Genomic DNA, 25,002 nt, shown 5'->3' with positions numbered 1-25,002 from the left:
GTAATGAGGACATACTAGCAAGATTTTTAAAAAATCATCCAACCGAAAATCCCAGCCCAGTGTCGCTTACTCTTTTCCAATAAAAGAAGCTAGCGTTACTAGCGTCAACAATCCCAAAATCTAGCAAGAAAGTCACCAAGTTTTTCAGTCAGAGCTTTTGGTTTATTGATTCCTGTCGTGATGTTAAAATAATTTTGACTAGAAAAAAATATTTCTGAAGAACATTACCAACCCTAGCTTTCTTTAACAGCCGGCCTAGAAAGGGAGGCATTACATCCTTTGAGCTGCTGGAAGGCTTTTCACAGGAAGTGGTGAGTTTCATTGATGGTAGCTTAATGCCAATAGGATTGGAAAGGAATGAATTAGAATGAATAAGTGAAAGAAATCTGTTAAAAGGGGAAACTCAGAGCAGTGGAGCGGTGAGTAATACAATACAGTGGAAATGTACTGAATGCTGAATGTACCCGTGTGTCATTTTAGGTCATGTAATTCCACCTTTAAATGAAGACTTATTTGGTGTTCATTGCTTTCTTCACTTCCACTATTTACATTCAGACACCTCATCAAGAATTATAACTTAAATGTTATGGCTTCAGAAAGCAAGATGTGAGCTTGTAATATGCCCAATGACCAGAATCGCAAGTACATTTTAACAAGATATATAAAATGTGAATTCCTCTCATCTTGACAGTTGTGTGTTATTTATCTGGCTATCCAAAGCCAAGGCAGCAAAGTAAGTTGAGGAGCTGAGACGTCCATCCCCTGGCCACCTCCAGATCCTCCTGGGGATGCTGTGGCTTTCCCTGGCTCCACAGGACGTATCACACCTCTGGCGTGAGTCTGCCCTGAGGTTTCCTCCCAAATGGATGTCCACAGGGAGGCGTCTGGGAGGAATCTTTATCAGATGTCCCGACCACATCTATCGGCTCTCCTCGCAAAAGAGTTCCCTCAGAAAATCTGAGCTCTTTTACTTTGTCCCCAAGTGTGAGCCCAGACATCCTTTGAAATAAACTTAATTTGGCCTTTTGATCATTGGAATGTCTAATCTGACCTGAGGAACCTGGCCAACCAAATGTTCCCTCGATGTTCATACTTCATATTTATAACTGCACTTTTTTTTTTTTACCCCAAATAATAGTGATGGGTTGATAGTTAAAATTGTCAGGGCTGCAATACTTTAGACTATATGATCAAATCCCCAATATTTTTCACACTTCCCAAAAACAACAGCTTGATCAATCAGCAACAGGACATTGATTAGATGTTTCTATTTTTCAGTAGAGTTTATCTTGTTAAGTAACACAAAAACAAAGCAACAATGTTAAAAACAGCATCATGGACGTCTTGTGGCTAATATTCCTCAATAATCCAAATGTGTCTTTCAGTTGGCCTCATCTAACAGTTTGAGTGTTATTCAATCCGTTATAGTCAAAACAAATGGCTCTCTGTGGGATAATGAAGATACCGCATTGAACCCTATTGAGCAGTAAAAGAGGAGATGTTCACCCACCCAGTGATCTGTTGGACACACATGTACTTACTGGATCTGCTATGCTTGTGAGGACATTACATTGATTTACATGAATTCCCTTGGGCTTTGAAATAGATCAAACAGCAGCAATCCCCCCGTGCAGACTCGATGTGCCACTGTGACAAGTGTCAAGATGAAACACTAAATGTACATAAGGAAACATTTAGTGTGTGACGACACTGCAGCTGTGAGCCGAAGAAGCACCAGAGAGATGTATGACCTGATTCAAGCTGAGGTAACCTGAATACATGGATGCATTGGTTACAGTGGTATCATAGCAACTAGAGTAAACCTGCTCCTAGCAACAATCTGGAGGTAGCTGTGAAAATGGACGAATCACAGGGGCGACTGGGGCTAAGTGGGGCTAAGTGGGGAGCAGGGCCGTCCTTCAATCAAGAGGATCGGCGGTTCGATCCCCGGCTCTGCCTCCGCTAGTCGCATGTCGATGTGTCCTTCAGCAAGACACTTAACCCCCCAAAAAGTGCTCCCGTAGCTGTGCCTACAGTGTAGAAATGTGATAGAACCTGAATTGTAAGTCGCTTTGGATAAAAGCGTCTGCTAAATGACTGTTATGTAATGTTATGTAATCTATACTTTACTATTTCATATCTACAAACAAAATGTTCCCCTTGATTTTCCCATTAAGTAGCTTTAAGATTTGAAAAATCGTATTCCACACGGTCTGACAGCATCATATATATTCCTTATCAGCTTGTTCCAAATATCTACTGAAGATGTATGATGTTTACGCTGAGTATTTGAAATATTTAAACAGCAGACTGCACCATTCAATCAAATGGGCTCTTCACCAGAAAAAAAAAAAAGGAGAAAATAAAATAATAAAGCTATGTGGGTTTGAGCAATAATGGCTGCTCATCTCGAGCTTGTGATGGCTTACCCTCCAGGAGGAAGTGTTGTAGTCAAGACCACCTAAACCGAGACCAAGTCATGACCAAGACCAAAGTGTATCGAGACTGAGACTAGACCAAGACTTGATATAAAGTCAGGACCAAAACCAGACCAGTGCGAGTCCCACACTGCATGACACACTTAGGACAAAATGTGGAACATGCAAACTATAGGAAATCCTCGATCTGAAAGATCCACATTCCCATAAAAACAACCAGAGACAAGAAATGAAGATCCCCCCTCATTCACCTCTTTTAGTGTCTTATATACTGTGTGTATGTATGAGTGTACATGAGAAATATCTTTTAAAAATTAAACGTCACTGCGTTGAACACTTAAACTCTCAAATATCAATATCTGCCGTTTAGTTTTTATTTCTGTGTCATGCCAAACATATGGCCCATCCCTCATGGGATTTCAAGACACACAGACAGGACATATCTAGTATTGTTGGGCTGTACTGGAATCCATCTTGACCAACTGAATTCAAGCTGAACATAGCGGGTGGTAACTGTCAACAAAAGCCACCTTTTCCATTCTGTTTTTTTAACATTTTAATACCGACAACATAGTTTTAGGGTCCATTTTTAAAGGAAAGGTGCACGCAAAAATGTCACTGAAGATAGAGGTTTGAATTGGTTTAGCTCACTTACGCATGGTTTCAGAGTGGATACAATCATTCCAAACTGCTGGCCACTCTGCAGCTCTCTCACCCACAAATACTATGATTGGTGTAGGTGTAGCCATAAAATGAGCTGTTCTGGCTGTTAGGATTGGTCAAAAGTTGCTCAAAAATGTGCTCAAAATGTCCCAAAATGTCAAGACCAGTGGGCTGTCACAAGTCAGTCCTCACAAGTACTGCGAAGCCATATCACATTTTACACACAGACACACGTATGCATGTGATCTCACATTGAGTCATCACGTCCTGCACACAGAGGGTGTGAAAGACACTCACTCTGCATGTGAGGATCTCACTCACACACACACACACTCACACACTCACCAAGAGAATACGCAGAGGCAATTAGTAGTGGCAATGCTGTGGCTGCCAATGTTCTGAACTTGTTTGCCCTGACAGCCAAGCAGATCATCTGTTCACATTATGGCTTCATGGGACCTGCATGTGCGTATGTGTGTGTGAATGTGTCTGAGGCATTATGTCTGTGTGTACACGTACAATATACGATACCCACACTTCTTTCTCTTTGTGTGCAAGGTGTGTTTTAATGCGTATGTGGTTGTGCGTGTGTGTGTGTGTGTTTGTCCGTCCTAGTCTGCAAAAAAATGACGTTCCCAACTAAAAAAAAACTGCATCGTCAATTGCATTTCGAGGGAAACATATTTTACAGTTCTATAATACAGTTTGGTGGTATGGGAACACAATTGTGTAGGAGACAAGGTTGGTGTGTATGTGTGCGTCCGAGAGAGAGAGAGAGAGAGAGACAAAGACCTTCATGAATATAAATGTGAAATAGAGAGACACAAAGACCTTCATTCATGTACATTTGGCTGTTTCCTGATGTGTATATGTGAGGGGGGGGGGGGGGACCGTGGCACGGAGTCAAGCTCATCATATGTCTCAAACAAACAAAGTGAGAGGCAGCGGTGGTTTGAAAAGGGGGAGGATCAAGAAGGAGTTGCGGTTAAAAAGATGGACAGATTACTGAAATTAAATCTGGAGAACAAAAGGTGGAAGAGTCGAGCACACAAAAGAGAAAAATATTAGCGATGCATGAGAAAGGGGGAGTATCAGGTCAGACTGTGAACAATGCGTGTTGCATGCCAGTAAGGAGAAGTGTTAATTGTGTGCGAGTGTGACGAGAAAATGAAATGAAAAGGTGAGGACGTGCTGCACAGAGTGAAATGTGACAGGAATGACACAGAGAAGAGTGAGACCAATCTCTAGTGAATAAAAAGAAAAAGAAGAGATGTATTGATAACAAGTAAAAATGGAGCAAACAGGGATAATAATAATAATAATGTAAAAATGACAATAAATGATTTAAACATTAGCAGCGTACATATCTGCAGGTTAGTGGTACCGTGCCCGAAATTGAGTTCAATAAGGTAACAAAAACCTGATCAAAGCTACAGTTGGTAACTTAAATAAAGATAACTTTTATCCTATTTGCTCCAACTGTCACTATAACCTGACAGCAGTACAAGAGACAGATACTCAGGTTACTCTGGTTACTCAGGTTACTCTGTCTCCTTTTAGTGCTCCTAATGGCATTTACAAGATTCCACCGTGCTGACCAATATTGTGTTGCCGATTTCAAGTGAGATTAGTTTCTACCTAAGTATGTAAGAAAGTATGTAAGAACATGTGTTTTGTACCAAACATATAAATCATCTGTTGGTGTTTTTTGAACAGAAAGACACAGACCACACTTAATTTGCCTTAACAAACAAAAGTTTATTTTCCTGTGACACTGGCATCCATATCAACCAGATACAACCACTGTTTTTTGGGACTTGTCAACTCACAAATGTAACATTAATTAACTGCAGCTCACTAAATTTGCCGTTGACAGTCGGCATTTTAGAGATGGAATCAGCTCTCACTGGCTACAGCTTGTTAAGACACTGTTAATTATAAGAGTTGTGAAAATGACACGTTTGTGAAAATTGCAATTTCGATATTCGAGGCCAGTTACCAAAATGAACAGATTTTCGCTGAGCTATATTACGCACACAACGGTGCAATTACACCTCTTCATCTTTGTAAAACTGTTAGATATGTTCTGATCTGGCAGCCTTCAAATGCAAACTGTAGTTTCCATTTAGATTTTCCAAACTGGACTACAACGTCCCCCCCCCCCCACACACACACACACACACACACACACACGCACTGGTATAACTATGCAAAACACGTTGTTTGACCTCATTTACAGCTAATGTGCCTCAACTTTGCAAATATCTGAGAAAAGAAAGTTCAAAGTAATCAACTACAAACTATAGCTATAACCTACACGCTGTGATTATCATAAGACCAATACCAGCACTGTCAAAAATCCATCGCAATATATAGCTCAAATCGATACTATATATCGCTTAACCGTTTACTTTGTAGCACGAGTTTGTAACTATATTTACTTCACTTTGTATTGTCAAGACAGAAGGATTCGCACACGAGTGCCAAAACAGAGTCATACAATAAACAATCTTGAGAAATCTTCCTATTCTTTTGAGAGAGACATCTGATACAAGGCACTAAGTGCCTCTGCGTAAAAAAAAAAAAGAGAGAGCAGCAGAAATGAGTTCTGACTGAGCCAGAGCCAGCTGCCAAATAGCCCTCTGCCAGCAACAAACCGAAACATGGCCTCACCTCCGGGCCCGCGGACTACAAGACCACCTGGGTCGACAGAACACGAGCACGACCCTGAAACATGACCGCAGCCCGATTGCGAGCGATCATCATCAACAACAACACAGGCAAACAGACTCAGCTGCTCTCCCAAATGCCGGCTATAAATACCGCCGGATCCTTAGCATTCTGCACGGCGGCGCACCGAGAGTGTCAAGGATCAATAATTTATGCGAGCAAGAGAAAGTTGTCAGATCCAACAATGTCTACAGACAAGAGCCGGAGAGCACGGCTTGTTTACGGAGCCGCTTTTCAGAGAACGATCCCGTTGATTAATCAGCGCTTGACAGTCACGTTGAAGAAGGGAAGAATGTTTTTTTGTTCAACGGGCAAAAATCATTTCAGGGATTGAAACGAGTGTATTTTTATAACAGTATCTTTGAAAGCGTAGGAGACAGAGAGATAGGGAAAGACACAGAGAGCGAATTTTGGAGCAACACGGGAGTCGTGATGATTTGTCGGGCGACTGCCAACAGCAGTGGCATGGCTTCACACAGTGTTTTCTGTTTTAGTTCTTCGTGCAGAATCCTGGACACCCATCAGTTAGATGTCTATGTTGCGCACACCGAGCAGCCGCTGCACTAATGACGACTGCTGCTTATTTACTCATTATTGTATTATAGATTATGAGATTATGAGATTCATTTGCTGCAAACTTTTTGGGCACTTGGAAGTGGTGGAACATCTCACATCTTAGTGACACCTTACTACATGTTAGCACGTCTTTGTCTATTTACACATTCAGAAGACACAGAGCTATTGTTGCATGCGTTTCTAGATAACCAATGAATAGAAGTCACTTGTTCACCTGGATATTTGACACACTTCACCAGCTAGTCACTAACTTTGTCTGTTGTTTGGTGGTGGGCAGGGATTCATCAAAGCCCCTTTATGCTGAAAACAGCAGCGTTCTACATTTAGAAACAAGGTGGATGGGAGCAGAACCAAAACAATAAAGATAAAAGAGGCAAAAAAACACCTGTTACCAGTGTTTCGCAGCCTCGTAGCTACTGGTTAGAGGGCACCTGCTACTCCTACTAGTAGGTCCAGTAGGCCGTTATCTATTCCAAAAGTTGATTACCAATATAAAGACAAAAAGACTATGCTGACCTCTAGTGGCAGTAGTAATCCTGCCGTAAGGTTACGTAAGGGCAAAGGCTGTATCGCGTGTGTAAACCAAAATACAACTTATTTTATCATTCTTTTGTTACGTATCTTAGGCAGTACTTATTCTAACACAAACCACGATCTTTTCCAAAAGGCCCAAGCACGATCGCTGATGAAGACCCAGCACCTACTGATTGTTTTTCTAGTCTCTCTAACAGAGTGATACGTCTTCCGTCGAGCGGATCGCGTGATGCCAATTTCACATAATGGAGCTTAACTTTCATCCATATCAATATGTTAAGGTGTATCTGCAATATACCAAAATGTTTCCTAAATAGCGACCTTGTTTATAAACACTTCTAGTTCTGCTGTGTTAGCATTTTAAATCTGATGCCTGCAGTGCACCATAGGAGCATCAATTGAGGCGCTTCCTTTATATATATATATATATCCTTTATATTTCTGTGCGTTTGGGCCTTAAACCTAACCAAGTACATTTGTTGCCTCACCCCACCATCCCCATAATGAGGATGTCTTTGAATTCAATATGCTATGCTGTAACTGCCACAGTGGCTACACTTACTTTCAATAGTTTTACCCTTTGGTGCAAAGTTAATTGCTCCTTTAGGGAAAACAGGGTTGAACTTTAACCCTTAAACTTTGGAAATATGATAGAAGCATCGACTAATTTGCAGTGGAAATACTTGTAGGATCATTCAAACAAAACCAAAATACACTGTGGAAATAACTTTTTATTAATTCTGCCTGTTTGCTAGCCCGGATGTTTTGGGAATTACAAGATGAACACAGACTGTCCAGACGTATCCAGCTGAGCACCACCATCTTCTAATATCATCCCAGAGGAGCTGCCCAGTACGACCACAGTCGACTCTTTGTTACCCAGTTGGAGCAGCCCACTCGCAGGCCTCCACCGCCCTCGCTGCTTAATCAAAATGAGGGTCGATTTGTAGAGTTCATGGGTGTAGCGCTCCCACAGCTCCACAGCCAGTTGGTTCAATTTAAAATAAGTCGACAACACAGACTGTGGCTCATATTGGTCCAGAGAGCGAACACTGAAACAGACCAGATCTCTCTCCTCCTCCACTCTGTGGCACAATGTTAATGTGTGTACATGTGTGTGTGTGTGTGTGTGTGTGTGTGTGTGTGTGTGTGTGTGTGTATGTGTGTGTCCCTAGCCTCATCCTGAGAGAGCAGCATCTATCACAACTCCCAGCCTCCACTGACACCTCCACTCAGGCTGAGGGATGGATGGTAACGGTAGCTTAGCTCAGTCAGGGCGAACGGACACACAAAATACACACACAGCAACACACACTGTTGGTATATGTTACATATGTTGGACCTAAGACTAGGAGCAGTTCAATGTATTACATACTTATTGTAGGATTGATCAGTACTATATCTGTTGCCTGCGGGAAGCCTCTGCATACACCGCCGCCAATGTGACATTTAATCTGATTTAATCGAACGAAGCATGATTATCATCAACAGTGTTGCTCCTATTCGGCAGGTTTCTGTGGGGATTCGACTGTTTCATGATTGACACACACAGATATCTTGTTGTCTTTCACCACAAATAACATTTTCACCAGACACACACCCACACGCTTCCTTTCTTTCAGTAAGTCGGCCGTGTCCATATTCAGTAAAACACTCTGGCTGCAGGATATGTTCATAGACCCAATCATTGTGGAATGTCATACGGGTGAGTTAAACGATTTAAATATGTCAATTATGCTTCATGATCACATTGTGACAGATACATTTTCTTCCCGATTTAAAAAAAGCTCGACCTGCAATCACCGTCGACAAACCCGACACAGCATGGCCGTGGGTTAGTCAAGATTTATTTTATATTATTTTCGTCTAAAGAGCACAGAAGGGGTGCTGCATCCATGTAGAGGGAACTGCTAGAGGGGCTTGCTGATCCTGTCTTTCAGCCAGGAATCTCTCCGGGTCAGCAGTTAACTGGAACCCATTCGTATCGTCAGGTACAGACAAGAGCCACAAAGCATTGGAATCTACTCTGAACACATTATTTCCAGATGGCCATACTGAAATGATCAAAATGTGCGTTTAGCCTCTTTTAGCTCATTGTTTTCTGGCTCACATACCTTGCTCACATCAACCCCATTTTACTGTTCTCAGCAAAAACAACAAAAAGCATTGAAAAGCCCAGTGTCAACCACAAGAAGGACAAACAGACCGAGTTAGTTACTAGTTGGAGAAGAACAATCAGAAGGTTAGCAGCTAGTCAGATGGACCCAACAGAGCAAAGGAGAGGGGACACTAGATCTGTTCAGTGGATGGAAACACAACTCCAGCTTAATAGTAATCTTGTTTCTGCTAAATGTGTCAATAGATGTCAGTCATAACAACTTCGTAAGACGCTAAAATGTCAGATGTCGTATTTTTAGTTTGTTCCGAGGCTCCGAGTGGCCAAAAAGCTTTGTTGACCACACTGATAGCAGGATTTATTTTTAAGAGAGAGAGAGAAAATAGTACAAAAGCAGCTTAAGTGCTTGTGGTGTCGTCTTGCTTCTACTGAAAAAAATAAAAGAACTTCAGACAAAGCCTTTTTGTCATAGCACTAGCTGTTATTTCGGTTAAGTCACTAAGTTGAGTAGGCGACGAGGTGTCTTACCCCGGGGCCTGGAGGCGATTCAGGAGGAGAAGCTGGTGGTATATATCTTTGGCCTGAAAAACACAAGCAAAAAAAACACAAACTTATAACCATGAAGTGCAAACTAATAGTAAGTATGAACTAAGTGCAACGTGTTTCCCTTTTGTGTTCTTGTCGATGTCTTCATCTCACTCGTGCAAAAAACTCCAGTTCAACGTTGCGCAAGCTCAACTAACAACATGCTCTGCCTACCTGGCAGCACTGCTAATTGTATAGTTTGGTTAGACATTTAATGGAATGGCAGCTTGTGAGAGGGAACGGAAGATAAGAGTAAAATGTATTCTTTTCAGATTGCTTTGTCGGCGATTGGACTTCGCAGTCGGGTGGTACAACGAGTACACTGTGACCATGTGACCTGCATAACTTGCATAACAGCGAAGTAAATAACTACACTGAACATTGCGATGCACACAACTACTCACAATCAGTAAGAAATCTTCCCACAGATCAGGTGGCAGAGTTGGATTTAGATGTCACACTGAGTACGAAGTCTGACAATGCTTCCTGAGGTTTTCTTGGTTGGTAGCCATGGTAATACTGAAACGAAAAGCTTTCCAGCATCTCTTTGTCCTCCTCTCCCACTCTTTCTCGCTCTCTGTGCCGGGCTTGACTGGCCTTTTGGAAATTGCTTCAGTTGCCTGGGGTGTCTTACTGTAGCTCCCATCTGTTCAGACTACATGCTCACAGAGTGGACACGGAGCAGAGATGGCTGGCTCTCCGTCACAAATGTGCTCTGGCATCCTCCCGGCAGCCATTTTTTTTTTTTTTTTTGAAGGCCTCTCTGTTTCCTCACTGTTTCACCTCTCGAGTCGGTGAGAAAATGCGTTTCACCTCATTAGCTGCTGGACCGTGAGCAATTGGCCACTGATTTGTGATCAATGAGAGGCAGCCTCGACAGCTGAGCAAACTAGCAGCTGTACGAGCGGCGGGCACACGCACCTATGCAGTGCACAAGGCACCAGGGATTGAGGAAGAATATATTTCAACATGTAAAAATGATGCATCATTAATAAACTCCATTAATGAGCTTTTCTGTCAAAACAGCATATTTTATGCCTCCCAGCTTATCATTAGAGGCAGCGAGTGATGTGCGATGGTCATGTAAATAACCAGGGATTCTGTAAATAAATTATAGATTAATAAAAATGTACGGACTTGACGAGAATTTCCACCCGCATTTAGATGTCTACCATGAATAATTTAGAGGCTTCACATTTGGCTTGTCTGCTTTTCCCCCTGCCGTGGCTTAACTCTCCTGTCGTTTCAGATCGTGTGTTCACCATCACCTGACATCTCCTTGCCCACCTGCACCCAAGTAGCATATATGGCGGCCCACTTCCATTCATTCCCAGCCAGATAGTCGATTGTTGTTCTGCCTTCGCAATCCAGCTATTCTCTCGGCCTGCCTGAGTTTTACCTGTTATGACCCCCCAGCCTGCCTTTTGAACTCCGGCTCTGTAGCCTGATCCCCTGTTGGCTGAGTTTGTCTCATCTCCCCTGCCTGCTGGGTTTTGACTTCTGGCTGTTTTCAACCTAAGGTAAACTTTTTATTTACCAGCCTGGACTCAGAGACATGCTTTTGGGGTTTAAACCATTGACCTGGACAACATAACAGCGGCTTGAATTGAAGCCGAAATGTCTCGATCGCCTCCTGGTGGCTGGCTGCAGTACAGGTCATAAACCCCGCCCCCTACATGTTAGCTGATGAGACAAAAATCTAAGTACACGTCAAATGCATTTTCCCAAAAGATGCTTTCGGTCATTTTAGGTAGTTTTTATCACATTGATGTATGATCAAGTGTTAATTTTTCTAATAAGTTTGGTTTTAATTAGATATTTGATGCTTAAAAAAGAAGGTGTGGCGTCATGAGTGACAGGATTGGCTCCGATCGGGATTGGCTCAGGTGGGTATATCGGCCCCCGATCACTACTTCCCAGACTCCGGCACCAAATGAGTAAAAAAGCACAAGATGGCAGCTCACGTACCCGGGTTGTTTTGGCTTCACTTTTGTACAGTTGGAGGAAGTGGAGATGCGTCGTCTATCTATATATACATAGAACATGGTCTATGGTTGAAAACTTTACAAAGGTTGCAAGTAGCTTGTTTCTTTCAATCCAATGACTGATTCAAAGGTTGTATAGCGCAGTGAGCTTTCCACATTAATACATATATACATGCATCAAGGACGTGAATTCCATATTTGAGACGGACTATGAATTCCATATTTGTCTAAATAAGCAATCTGAAAAGGAAAGCAGCACACTTACTTGCATACTCCCCTGCGCACACACACACATACACACACACACACAAACATGCACAAAACAAAGTCAAGGATGATTAAGGCGCTGAAATCAAAGAATGACAGAGATTCACGATATCATTCTCCTCTGAACACTAGCCCAAATCACTCGGGCTCCTTGGGCGATCCTCTGAGGACGCTTGAACACTGATTAAAATGTCATTAATAGACTTTGCCAAAAGCCTTCTCTACACACCCATGAAGTAGGCCCAGATCAACGCTATTCTTCTCCAGCAAGATAAGTTAACAGCATCATTAGTGGGGAAACCATTGAGTATACGACCGGGGTCCACTCAAGTTCTTTCTGCTGTCACTGGGATTGAGTGGCTATGTGTAGTGTTTACTACACGTTTAATCAATTCACTGACAGGCACAGAGCAAATCAGCAGTATGGGCTTCAGTCAGAGATGCAAACAGTGGCACATCATTTATCTTTGGCTGTAAGTGGGATGTGGAATATTTAATCGGAACTTTGTTTCAGTGGGAGGCCTCTTTAAAGCTCGGGGTTCAGGTTATTTTTGGAAGGATATCGTGGAACGGTCATGCTTAATTGGGAGCGACAGAATAAAAATGCTTCCGTTGGAGAAATTCAGCTGCATACACTGATAACCTCTGAAAATCTGAAAGGAATAAAAAAAAAAGAAAAAAAAGAAACAGGGACTTGGTTCAGTTTTATTTTCATATTTTCATATTTTTAGCACTCGAAAATGTTTCAAATGCAGACTGAAGCTGTTCAGCCACAATGATCCCTCTTGTATGGATAAACAGTATGCGTCACTGGGAGTGATGTAATTGAGTCAGAGAAGGTATTTTTAGAAATTAGCTGATTTTACAGCACAACAATAAACAAAGTCCGTGCAGGTTTGGAGAATTTGGAGAATCAAAGTTGGTTCAAAAAAGGTCTAAGAAAGTCATACTTTAATATACAATCTACACTCCAAACCAATATAATTACTTACACTTGGGAGTTTCTTTTTATCCCAAATACAAAAAAAGCTTCAGGCAACGGTGGCCTTTCTATGTGAGACTACAACCACAGGAACCAGTGGTTTCTATGTCAAAAGATGGATAAATAATGATACAAAATGTTAAATGGCCAAAAACCCACTGCAGAACACCACTGGATTAAAAAGTGGTTCAGTGAATAACTGTAAAAATCCAAGTACAGGTTGTATAAAGGTTAAGAATGAATCTCCATGCTCAAACTGTGAAAAAAAGATCAACTGCTACAATATTCATTACATTATATTATCTGAGAATATGTGCATGAGTCCTATATGACTAAATTAATTAGCTATGGGCCGAGGCCTAACGGCGTGTGTTAGTCGTACTTGCCTCTAAAAGCACAATTTAGTCCTGAAAGAACGCGTGTGTCATTGTCTATGTTCAGGCCAAAGTTCCTCTTCCGGAGCAGACGTCAGCATGAAGATGCCAAGCAATGCTTGTTCAAGTTCAAAAGGTCCTAATGGACTGCCAAAGTCGTCTCCTCGCACTTTGTGTTTATTCCCCTCAGACCCCAACCGTTAAATGTGCTAATCATGCAGAGAGCAGGAGGTGCAATTGAGATAACACCGCAGAGGTGAGGGCTGCATCGCATGCAGAAGACAGGCTAGTTTGCTGCTTAGAACTTTGGCTGATTCCACCTGGGTGTTGCCGCACACTTGAGGCGTGCCCAGAAAAACAATTTGCCAAAACAGGCCACACACTTTCTGGTCCAATAAATAAACAAGAAAGAGAAACAAAAATGTGGTTCCTTTTAAGCAGAGAGCAGCTAAGAGCCTTCATCTTGAGAGAAACCCCTTTATATCAGCTTGCTCCTATTCCTTTTATTGTGTGTGCTTAACGAGCCATTGTGGCTTACATGAAGATATTTACCCTGTAAAGGTGATGATGGTGATCTTCTGTGACGGGACACATCCTCCTGCTTTGTCCTCAGAGATGCCTTTGGGCTGGATGCCTTCCTTTCCAGACTGGACGACAGCCGAAACGTTATGGTATCCTTCGCCTCCGCGAGAGAAGAAAGATTCACACATTTCAGGAACAAAAGAAAAGTGTCGGAGAATTAACAGTTCGGATTATGTAGGGAAGGACACATCTGGAATGAATGAGATAGCAGCAGAAGAAGGAGATATGTGTCGGTGACGTGTAGTTGTTTTCTAATATCTGAGCTGTGTGAAAATTCACAGCTAAGGTGCGAAAAGTGACTTTGAAATGTCTGATGCTGCCACTAAAAAGATGTGACTTGCAGACAATCATTTGTCTACACGTGTGCCGTAGACCGTGATGATGATTTACAGTGCAGAGCTTTAAAAGGATGTCATCATCTGCCTTTGTACTGTCTGAGGGCCTACCAATAAAGACAACTTATCTTAATGCACCACATTATGTAAAAAAAAAAAAAAACCCAATTAAAATATATGAGAGTTTTCGCCTTCAGGGAAACATCTGTGAGAGTGCCGAAAACAGCACAATGTCTTCACACCAACACATTCTTTGCGTTTTGTTCCTCTCCGACAAAGACATGCCTCTGTGCCTCTTGTGTTACCTGAGCTGAGCCTGGAGCTGAGAGTGGCGCAGTGCTCTGAGTTTTGGCAGACATCTCTGTGCTGTAGACCATGACTCCGTGAGGGTTTGGCTTTGCACCACCTTGCAGAACAAGCTGTATTTCTTCCCCCTTCCAGTCAGCCGGCTCCTGGAAGGGGCACCAAATCCCCCAACGGAGGCACTGCAAGAAGGCCGCGCGGGACGTGGAGGTGGCAGACAGCTGCGTGACGGAAAAAGACACAAGATCAGAGGACATTCAGACACTGACGTGATTATTACTGTTTCCATATATGGAAACAACCTTGATTAGCCTTTTCGTAACCCCCACGGAGTAATGTATCAATATTTAGAGTAGCATAAAGGGCAAAGCAGTACTCCTATTCTGCTTTCAGATCTGGCCTGCATTCGATGTCACCATGGTCACGATATAGATATAGTGTCCCACTGGAATAATTAAAGTGTTTAATTACAGGCAATTAATACATTGATCAATTTGATATAGCAGAGCATTAACTCAAATTCAAAATACATCAAATATAGTAGAAATTACCAATTCATTACTCCATTTATTTAATCACAAAATGAATTGTGAAATGCTTTCAAATTTGACTTTGCACTTTCACTATTGTACTACTGCGATACTCGTATAAGCACATAAGAGTTTGGAGGGTGGTATCATTGTTAATTGCCTTTCCAAAACCAAAAACACAAGATCAAGGAATGGATTTAACAGTTTGATTAGTAATGACGCTTTGTTTTAGTTAGCCGCTGTAACTTTCTTATCATGTTGGGGTACGTTAGAAAATTCCCTGTCCAGGACTGACACTAGATTGGCTGCCTGCACATATTCACCACTATGTACACACACATTGGTAAACACAAAGCTATTGGTAAGGTTCTATTTCAGGATGGCTTTATTTAAAACATTTGCTGCCATTCTTGCATGCTGTGTGCCTCACGCAAACACCAAGTCCAACCCACAGAGCAGCAGCAAGAGCTCTGATTGTACAGCTGACATGTGTTGGCAGGAGCCATGTGTTGGGTCAGTGGCACACTCCACGTTTCATAACCAGAAACCCTAAAAATGCCAATTTGTGAATTTAGTTTGGAACATAATAAACATATGGACCACCAATGGAAGAGTGGATAATGCTGCAGGATGGGTTTGAAAAGTTTGTGTAATATCCAATTTTGTTAATTAACTTTCAGTTCACTTTTGTAGAGTCACTTTTTTTTTCTTTTTTTTTTACAAGAAGGGAAAATTGATTTGCAGTCAGGTGCACAGGATTTTAAAAAAACAAACAAGTAACAAACTAAAAGTGAGGGAGGGACTGAGTTTCAAACTCAGAGTGGAAGGGGTGGGGTGCTGTCAGAGGAAGTGCTGTTTTCCTTTAAGCAATTACTTCTTCCACACTATCCCCTTCATAAGGAGACACGGGTGGTGCCATTGCAGCATCAGGGATTCTGATGACAGCATGTAACAGCAGCACTTTGCAGCCCAATGAAAACCTCCACTATACAGAAGATTAGGAGTTACTGCATCTCCAGACATTTTCAGGAGAATGACAAAGAAATATATATACATTACTGGCGTGGACATTTAAATAACCAATACATCATTTGCCATATTACTGTAACTAAATCACTAAGAACTCAACTAATCATGTGAATAATTTAGAGGGCAATGTGAAAATAGGTTGTATTTACCACAAAGCTTTGAAAGGAATGTGTTGCAGTGGTTTTGTGTATAACCAACGCTGACATTTCTATATGGTCAATGCATTAGGGGATTACTGGGTCACACTTACAGTGTGCTGTGTTTGGTTGTGATTTACAATCAGTCCCATAGCACCTCTACTGCAACCATACCAGTGAAAGTAAAAAATAAAATGTTGTTTTAAATGATCCACAGAGGACTCGAAGGTTTTGCTAAATCGATTAATGAGCTGGTCAGCCTCAGACAATAGTAATCAATCATAGATGGGACAGCATATAGAATACACAGCGAGCCTGCTAGTCCACATCGTTTCAAGATAAAGTGGAGCATATAATGGTTCACTCAATGCTCAACTCCCCTGAGCACATTCTCTACATGCAATACCATAATCCCAAGCTATAGGTCATCACTCAGATACAGTAACTACAGCCTGCATTATAAAAGTCATGCCGTGTCCGTTGGGTGGTATTATGGAAAACAGGAGCTGCCTGCAGTAGTTTTGAAACAGAATGTGCCAACAGAGATGTTCTATAAGTGTGCTTCAAGCCCAATGTCAGTAATTCAACGGAATGAAACAGCACCATAAGATCTAAACATTCACCTTCATTTGATAGATGAAGGGAGACAGAGAGGGTTATGACATGCAGCCGAGGTCCCAAAGCTGGAATCGAACACGGGCCGTTGCACCAATCTGAACATTCAAAACTATTTGTATTAATCCTTCAAATTCTGGGTCTGACTCGGGTTTGTATACTGCCAGATATGGGGTTGATTTGCAGTTCTTTATGGTCGGTCCAGGTTTGGGATGGCAGCACCGGCAATACTAACAGCCAAGAGGGGAGGAGCCTGTTTCCCCAAAGTTTACGCCAGGCTTGGAACTTTAAACTCAGCTGTCATTGACCTCAGAATCACCTTTTCCTTTCAGCAGCACAGCTGAGAGGACAGTGGCCAGAAAAAGAGTCTTCACAAGGCTAAATAATGCAATAGACAAAAACAGTTTTCCAATAACCTCCACAAGGAGTGTACGGATGAAGAAAAAATAAGTTTTTACTTATTGATTTTTGTATTCAATTTTTCACTGGCACCACACATGCCCACAGAAACCGGACAGTTCATAGTGAGATACAGTAGTTCCCCAGCTGTAGTAGTAGATCCCCAAAGAGGAGGAACACTCGAGTGGTGTATGACATTGCAACTGAAGGGGAGACTAAATGAACACCGCAAACAGACCACATCGGCTGTTTGCAAGAGGTTTCTGGGCTCATTCAGTCCCATTCATGGAGATTCACACAGCACAGGACAACATCAGAGTATCACCGTTACTCTAATGAGTGTGTAATATTTCCTGGTTGTTGATTTAAATGACTTATTATTGCTCCGCAGAATCCTTTCCTGCCAAATAGAACTGAATATCTGTCATCTGGAGCAAACATTCAAAACTAAATGATGAAAGCGGTTTGTTGTTATTGCCATGGTACTAATACTTGGTTAGAGGTAGGGAATAAATGAAGTTTAATTATTAACATAGCCACAAGAAGTCCCTGTCAGGTAAATGAAATTAAAAAAACAGCTCACAACCAATGCTGTCTTCGTCTTTGAGGGCAGTTTCAAAATGTCAGATTATTGTGCGAAGTAGCCTCGCTGTCCTGTTAGCTTGCTACCAAAGCCTAAAGTCAAGTGTTCAGATAATGGGGCTGACATTTCACACACTACACTACACTACAACTAATAGTGGACTTTGGCAGGAATCAAGGGAGCTAAAGGTGTAAAGGTTAAAGACATGCCATCCCCTTGTTTTGAGGAAAGGAACAATTTCTTCAGAATGCCGTCGGCCTCGTCTGTGTGATTTGCGCCACAGCTATGAAAACAATATACATATAAATTGGTCAGTCGTATTGTGTTGCCAGTGCAACATAGTCCAATCATTACATATCTGTTGTATACATCTCTTCAAAGCTTCCCACATTTCAAGCGGCTCCGGATGCAGATCAATACCCCATTCCTCTCAAGAGAGAGTTGGTTTCAGACGATAATTTCACCCCCAAGTAGCACACAAGACATTACCAGCTATTTATTTGAACTGTAACTCCAGAAATATATTGCAGCCATAAAACAGATAGCAGCAAATTCCCCCTTGAGGCATTGCCTGTTTCTCCATCTCATGGGGTTGAATTAATACGATGCTTTTGCACGAAAAACTCAATCAAATAAGACTATTTTCAAAGTGGTGATTTTGAGAAAAAGGATCCAACTTGAGAACGATCTGTATAGATCGTGAGGGGATATATCTAATGTGTCCCTTTCCTATTTATTGCACTCACTCTCTGTGCTCCTAACAGAACGCGAGGGAAAGAGCAAAAGGAATATCGAGCACATGACACACTTCTTGTTTTATTCAATGAATGTATTCGGTTGCTGGGATGATTTGGGAGCAGAAACGGCGGGCTGAGCTCTGTGACAATGAGGGAGACAAAAGGGGCAATCAAGGGGCCTCTTCTTACCGGGACACCTGCAGCCTAGGAAAGAGCTTTTATCTGTCCGACACTCGACGCCTATCACACACACTTTCAGTCTCCCAATCACAGGAAACGGAGAATGACTCGATGTTCAAAAATTGCGGTAAGTGAGTGCGAGTGAGGATGAAAAGGACTGTGAGCCAAAACACCCATCGACATAATGTTTCAGCCCATATCTTCTCGTGTGAAGTTAACATCCACGACTGGGATCAAACAGACAAGTAATAACTTATTAATGGTCAAAATGGAGGATTTTTTTCTTTTTTTTTTTAACTTCTGACAATAGCAGGAAAACATGCACAGCGCAAACTAAAAATTCCCTTTTAGACCAGCAAAGCTGGCAGCCACATGGATCACGATGATGGTTTCAGTGCAGTGGTTTCTTAAAGTGCTTCGGAACAGTGTGATCCAGACATGGACTGCATGAAGCGCTGACAGCTCAGGCTGACACACAATAGGATTGAATGGATCTCAAAGAGAATCTTTGGTTGCGGTTCGAGTAAACAAACCGGGATAATAGATTCATTCACAGCCCGGCAGAATATTCACACAATGCACGTAATCCTCGGACAAAAAACAGTCCACAACGCTCCGGCTCGCACGTCAGCGGAGATCAGTGTTGCATCCACATGCGAGCGTAGGTGGTTTAATGGAATTGCGGCAAGGACACAGTGCCGTAGGAGGTAGTTAGCTGATGTATGCATGTGTTGAAGGCTTTCAGTGAGAGGAAAGTTGCCCAGAGGGTCAGACGCATCCACTCATTCTGAGCACCACAGTACCTCAGTGAGTCTTAATCAATTGCAAAGCCTGCTTGTGATAGCAAAGAGACATCAAATCAATGGCATTATATTTCAGGGGAAATAAAGAATGATTTGTATTTGCTCTTGCAGTGTTTTGGACAGGAAACAGTTCAATTAATCCGGGAATTTTCCATTTAAAACAAATAGTTGCTTTTAGAACCGCTTGCTTCGGCACCGGTCATTATGTCGGACAGGGCACGGTGATCAATAGCCAATTTCTCCAAAGTGTGATTACACTGTTGATTCGAGTGTCAAAAGCTATATTTTAAATAAAAGTCATTAACTTTCACAAAGAGAGCAGCCAAGCACTTGTTTCAATAGCGCACTTGGGAGAAACAGTAGCCTAAGGCAAAAACAAGGAAGCAGCAAACTTTTTCACGGAGTTGCACTGAAAACAATAACAGGCGATGTCGCTGCACACATAATTGCTCCAAATGGCAAAGCGTTTTCTAAGGGAAGAATCCATCAACCCTGTTTAGAAGTGCAAAATATATAATGCTGCAGCATCTCAAGACAAATGTAAAAAAAAAAAAATAGTGTCAGACACACTACGGGGTGGAAGCAAAGATCTCATGTCTAACCTGGAGCAAGAAAAGCAATCAGCAAACATTTTGGGGAGATGGAAAATAAAAAAAAGGTGAAATTATCAAAAGATGACAGAAGGCAAATTTTGCATATCAAAGACAGCAGAAACCCCATTTCCCAACAGACGAGAAGAACTGGAAGAAGAGACACAACCAGTCCTATTCAGCACCACTTATCAACTGAAAAGGCTAGGAACGGCCTGTTCTCATACATGAAAGTAAAAACACCACTCATTTTAGAAACTGCAATTCAAAGCTGCTGTTGCTGTTGTACTAAAAAAAAAAAAAAAGGCCAAGTTTGTGATAAGCTGAAATAAGGCGGTTTGCAGCAACACAGTTTTGGAGAAGCTCAAAGTAAATGGCAGGACATACAGCGACTCAGGGCTTTCTCGAGTACAGCAGGAATTAATCCTAAATTAAGGGGACGTGGGCATTGATGGGAGACGGAGTCTCACAGTTATTACTATTACCTCAGTCTGTTGGGGTGTTCTATTCATTATTTCAGCCAAGACCCTGTGACAGGCACCAGCCCCACATCTCCCGCTACTTATTCTCCACAATGAGACGCCCTGGAGGAAGTGAGGGAACATGCACCGAGATCATTAACTTAAGAGCACTAAACCACTCACATTTTCATCCATCTGCACGAGTCGTCCAAATGAACCCAGCAGGCTATATACTGTGCTCTATTCAGCTCACCGAGGCCAAATAGGGATCGGGACGAATTGCGCTCCGTCTCAGATCCTGCCCTCATTGATGGTAAAACTTCAAGGAGATGTTCATGACAGACGTGTTCACTGCTCCGGACAATTTACTGTGAATGTGAACACTTTTCATCTGTAGCTGGATGCTCGTCTATTAAAGTGGTTGTGCATAGCGATGATAGTTGAACTGCACATGTAATTTAAAAAAATCATTCCATTTCTAATTTTGGATTTAGACTTATTTGATTGTATTGTTTTTTCAAACGTATTTGTATGTGCTTTGAAGAAAGTAACAGTTTAGACAAGGACCAATTGATTGCTCAGGATCGGTAGGTCGGTCGATGTTGGGATCTCGACAAATACGAGACGGATTGGCGTAAAATCGTGTGCAAAGGTTCATGGACTCCCAATGATCCTCCTGACTTTGGTGATCCCCTGACTTTTCCTCTAGCGCCACCAGCAGGTTGACATTTTAGGTACGGAGTAAAAAATGTCATGAAATGTCAAACAGACATCTGTTCTACAGAGGGTGAATTGTAAGAACTTTGATGATCCCATCACTCTTCCTCTTGCACCATCATCAGGCCCAAAACATGATGACCTGCAAAACATAATGTCATTCCCATCGGCCTGATCTGTGCTTGCTAGCACAGTAAACCAAGACCTTGAATGTGGGAAGCACGACCTGCTAAACATGACAACCACTGCCATTTTTACATTTACTTCACCAGCTATCACTAAGGATCTCAGTTGGATCTCACCCTTACTTTTAATGTGCTTTACAGCCTCATGCCTAGCATGGCCAGACCATCGTAGTCTTTTTACAGTGTAGGTAGAGAAAAGTACCACAAACCGAAAGACATATTCACCTTCAAACCACATATTACTAAAGCCTAGTTTGGGCTTCAGCGCCAGACGCTTCCTCATTTAAAAAATATAGGCATGCATTTAACTGAGAGCAGTAATATAAAGTACCCGAGATGATTATCCATCCCTCATCAGAGCAGCATACCATGCATTCCCCCTCAGATTGAAATTCAAATCACCTGAAGGTAATGATAATGCGAAAAAGATGACAAATCACTTGCTGAAAGTAAATGACATGAGGTGCACGTGCAGGATTAGGAGCGCATTGTACGGCGACGACTGTCTTTTCCATGAAAATCTGTGAACATAATAGCTCATCCCTACAGTCCCAAATTAATCTTGTGATGATATTTTCATCTGCACTGCACGAGCACATTTCACAAAATAGAACAGCTCTGTTAGAGTTGAACGCTTTATTTATCTGGTCTGCACATGCAATCTGATCTGTGACATTTTGCATCTATTTACCCCAGCATGAAGACAAGTTACTGAGGGGGAAGTAATACACATTCCTCTACATAAATATAGGAATACATAAATGGGATATCAAAGGCCTAACCTGAATGTTCAGGTATATTGCCTTCAGATTTGCAATGAACCCTTTTAAATCACGACATTTTCCTGCGTTAGAGTAGGTGCTGGAGAGCTGAAAGGACTGCTGCGTTACCAATGGTGGAACTCTAATGGTTTAGGGCACAGGAGAACAAATACACAAACGTTTTAGCCAAGCGCCCTTGTTGAGTCTCGAACGACAGGAAGGCATTACCGCCAGGCTTACAAGATTCTGACTGACATTTAACATTTTTGCCACCGTTTACCATCCAAAAACTGTACTCTATTTGTTGTAACTTGCTATGTGGAACAGTGGGCAGCTGAAACACAATGTGATACAGCTGGTCAGGCCTCAAATGGTCCCAAAATGCCCCCTGACCACTTTATACGACTGCTGTTTTAAATAAAAATCATTTAGGTCTGGGCCTCAGTCTGAGGTTCCCATCGACACGGCCACCATTAGATCGGCAAACATCATCGCCGTTGCCTCTCTGGCTGCCGGGGCGATGCAGCCGTCTGGAGAAGGATAGCACTGCTGGCACGCACTGACGGGGCAAGACTCACTCTGGGCCCATCGCAGGGGGGGATTGATGCACTTCGCAGTGGGGCAGAGAGCTGACATTCATTTTAATTAGGCGGGCAAAATATTGTCTCTGCGGCATCTAGCCCTCCCTTGCCTTAACCTCAACTTCTCTTCTCGTTGTGAAAAAAAGGAAGCGGGGGGGGGGGGGGCCTCCAGGGAGGAATGACCTCCGGAGTAGGCCACAAATCAGCTAAATATATCACTTCAATTCATGGCGACATTACTGTGCTTAAGATTCTTGATTAACATTTAATTAACATTTGTATGACATTTCAGATCAAGAAGCAAGCACAAATGTAAATGTTATCTTTGAGGGTCTCCTCCAATGGGAGGGGCTCTGTCGACACATGTCATGTAATATAAATAGTCGAGGAAACTCAAACCAAGGGAAGGGTTCATAAGGTCAGGGGACAGTGTCATGGTAAAGAGGGCTTTTTAATGGGCATGTGATTGGGGAAAGCTTCACGAGATGCTTTTCATTCAGAAAACATCATTAAAGCCTGCAGGGGCCCACAATAACTGCACACAGCAACACACAAACAGACACTTAAGAGAAGTCACAGGAAAAAGCACACAGCAATCTATACAGCCTGCACCTGTCGGCGAGCCAATTAAAATCCAAACAAGTGTCCGCGGCACAGAGGAGAAGCTGTACACCGACACCTTTAATAAACCCAGCCACTGGCCATGTCACTGCTCCACATACTGTTTATCTTCCATCTCCCCCCCGGCAGTGACATGTGAGACACAGAGAGGAATGAATAGATCATTAAGAAGGTGATATTTGTCGTTCATCTCAACTAATGGAAAGATTGTCGAACACCACACGTAACGCACGCTCGCGTAAGATTCTTCATCGCAATCACTAAGCCATTGGGGTCAAGAGTCAACAATATGTACGCAGTAGACTCAATATTAACAGGAGAATGTTCAACATACAACTGAGTGAATAATTCCGTATTCATTTTCTAATTATCTCTGCCAGGCGTAAGCCTGGAGGGAGATCATGCATTTGGTTGTGTGTGTGTGTGCGTGTGTGTGTGCATGTGTGTGTGCATGCCTGTGTGCATCTGTCTGTCTGTCCACGACTAATCTTGCATACCACTGGACCCGTCAGCCTAATATTTTTTGTGCACATTACGACTATATGCTTCAGGATCTCTTGTGTTTGCGGGGATTCACAATATTTGATTAAAAAAAAGCACATTTTATTGATTGTTTTATAACGTCACAGACTGCTGTATTTTGATTCTACTTAAACCGGCCGATAGGAGCCGCAAGTGATCAACGGCTGCTTCAGTAGAACAGGAATTTCCAGCAGTTGGCGTGGCTGAAAACAAGCACTATCTCGCCTGTTGCAGGCCATATTTTGTCCTTCGTTGTGGCTCAAAAACTGAAATCCAAGGAAAACTTTTGCCACATTTTGAACCGGAGCATCTGCAGATAAATTCCACACCAGATATGTTATGATCCACTTATGTGTAGCACAAAAATCAGATGAATAAATCCCCATTTGTGTTATTATTGCTGCCATCTTGACTGTAAGGGAGCCAGGAGGGAAAACTGAGTGTTTACAGCTTATTTGGAGGCGTTGTACAAAATCCTCCCATATGTTCTAATTATTACATCGTATCAGGCGACAGAGTGACTTTACCGGTCTTAAAAGGTACAGAGACAAGCGGCAACTGCAACTCTGTCAACCACTGTGTGAAACAGCTGCTAAGGGGGCAAAGTCTCGTCTATCAATTAAATAGAACACAATTACCATTACAAAATATTCCATCTGGAGTAGTATTTTTATCATTTTCGTAGGCATAAAGCAGTGCCGTCTACGAGTCCTGTAAGTTGCTTGATTTCAAATGCTGCATTGCATTAAATCAAGTCACCGTCAACTAAAAAGCTTTCCATCACTGATGCAGCATATTGCCACATGCCTGACCTTGATGCCTGATATATTGCAGCAGGATGTTTTCCAGTGCTGGCAAATCTGTGTCCAGTCACACTTCAGAATATGTGAAAATGTATGAAAAATGTCTCCATGAGTTCTGTATCCACTGCACTCATCAGTCTCAGTTATTTGGAAATTATTCTCTGTCGCCCCTCTGACAGCTGACAGATGTTTCTGGTTTGTAGTTCTAAATCAAACCACGGACAGAAAATAAGACAACATTCATGAATGCGGCCCAATGAGTTCTGTAGGCGACCATC

At 42.2% G+C, this 25,002-nt stretch overlaps 1 protein-coding gene across 1 annotated transcript in view; it reads right to left on the bottom strand.

Moving 5' to 3' along the window:
* nphp4 (nephronophthisis 4) overlaps window positions 1-25,002 on the bottom strand; it is a gene marked incomplete at its 5' end in the record, with an annotated part of 141,221 nt that overhangs the window by 56,479 nt on the left and 59,740 nt on the right. The window contains 3 exons of the mRNA XM_079166699.1: window positions 9,586-9,638; window positions 13,803-13,932; window positions 14,473-14,691. Of these exons, the coding sequence (XP_079022825.1) occupies window positions 9,586-9,638; window positions 13,803-13,932; window positions 14,473-14,691 (402 nt within the window). The remainder of the gene's footprint in view (window positions 1-9,585; window positions 9,639-13,802; window positions 13,933-14,472; window positions 14,692-25,002) is intronic.

The sequence above is a fragment of the Pholis gunnellus genome (assembly GCF_910591455.1).
Source record: "Pholis gunnellus genome assembly, chromosome: 2".
NCBI classification, from domain to species: Eukaryota; Metazoa; Chordata; class Actinopteri; order Perciformes; family Pholidae; genus Pholis; species Pholis gunnellus.
This window is presented reverse-complemented; position numbering and strand designations above follow the sequence as displayed.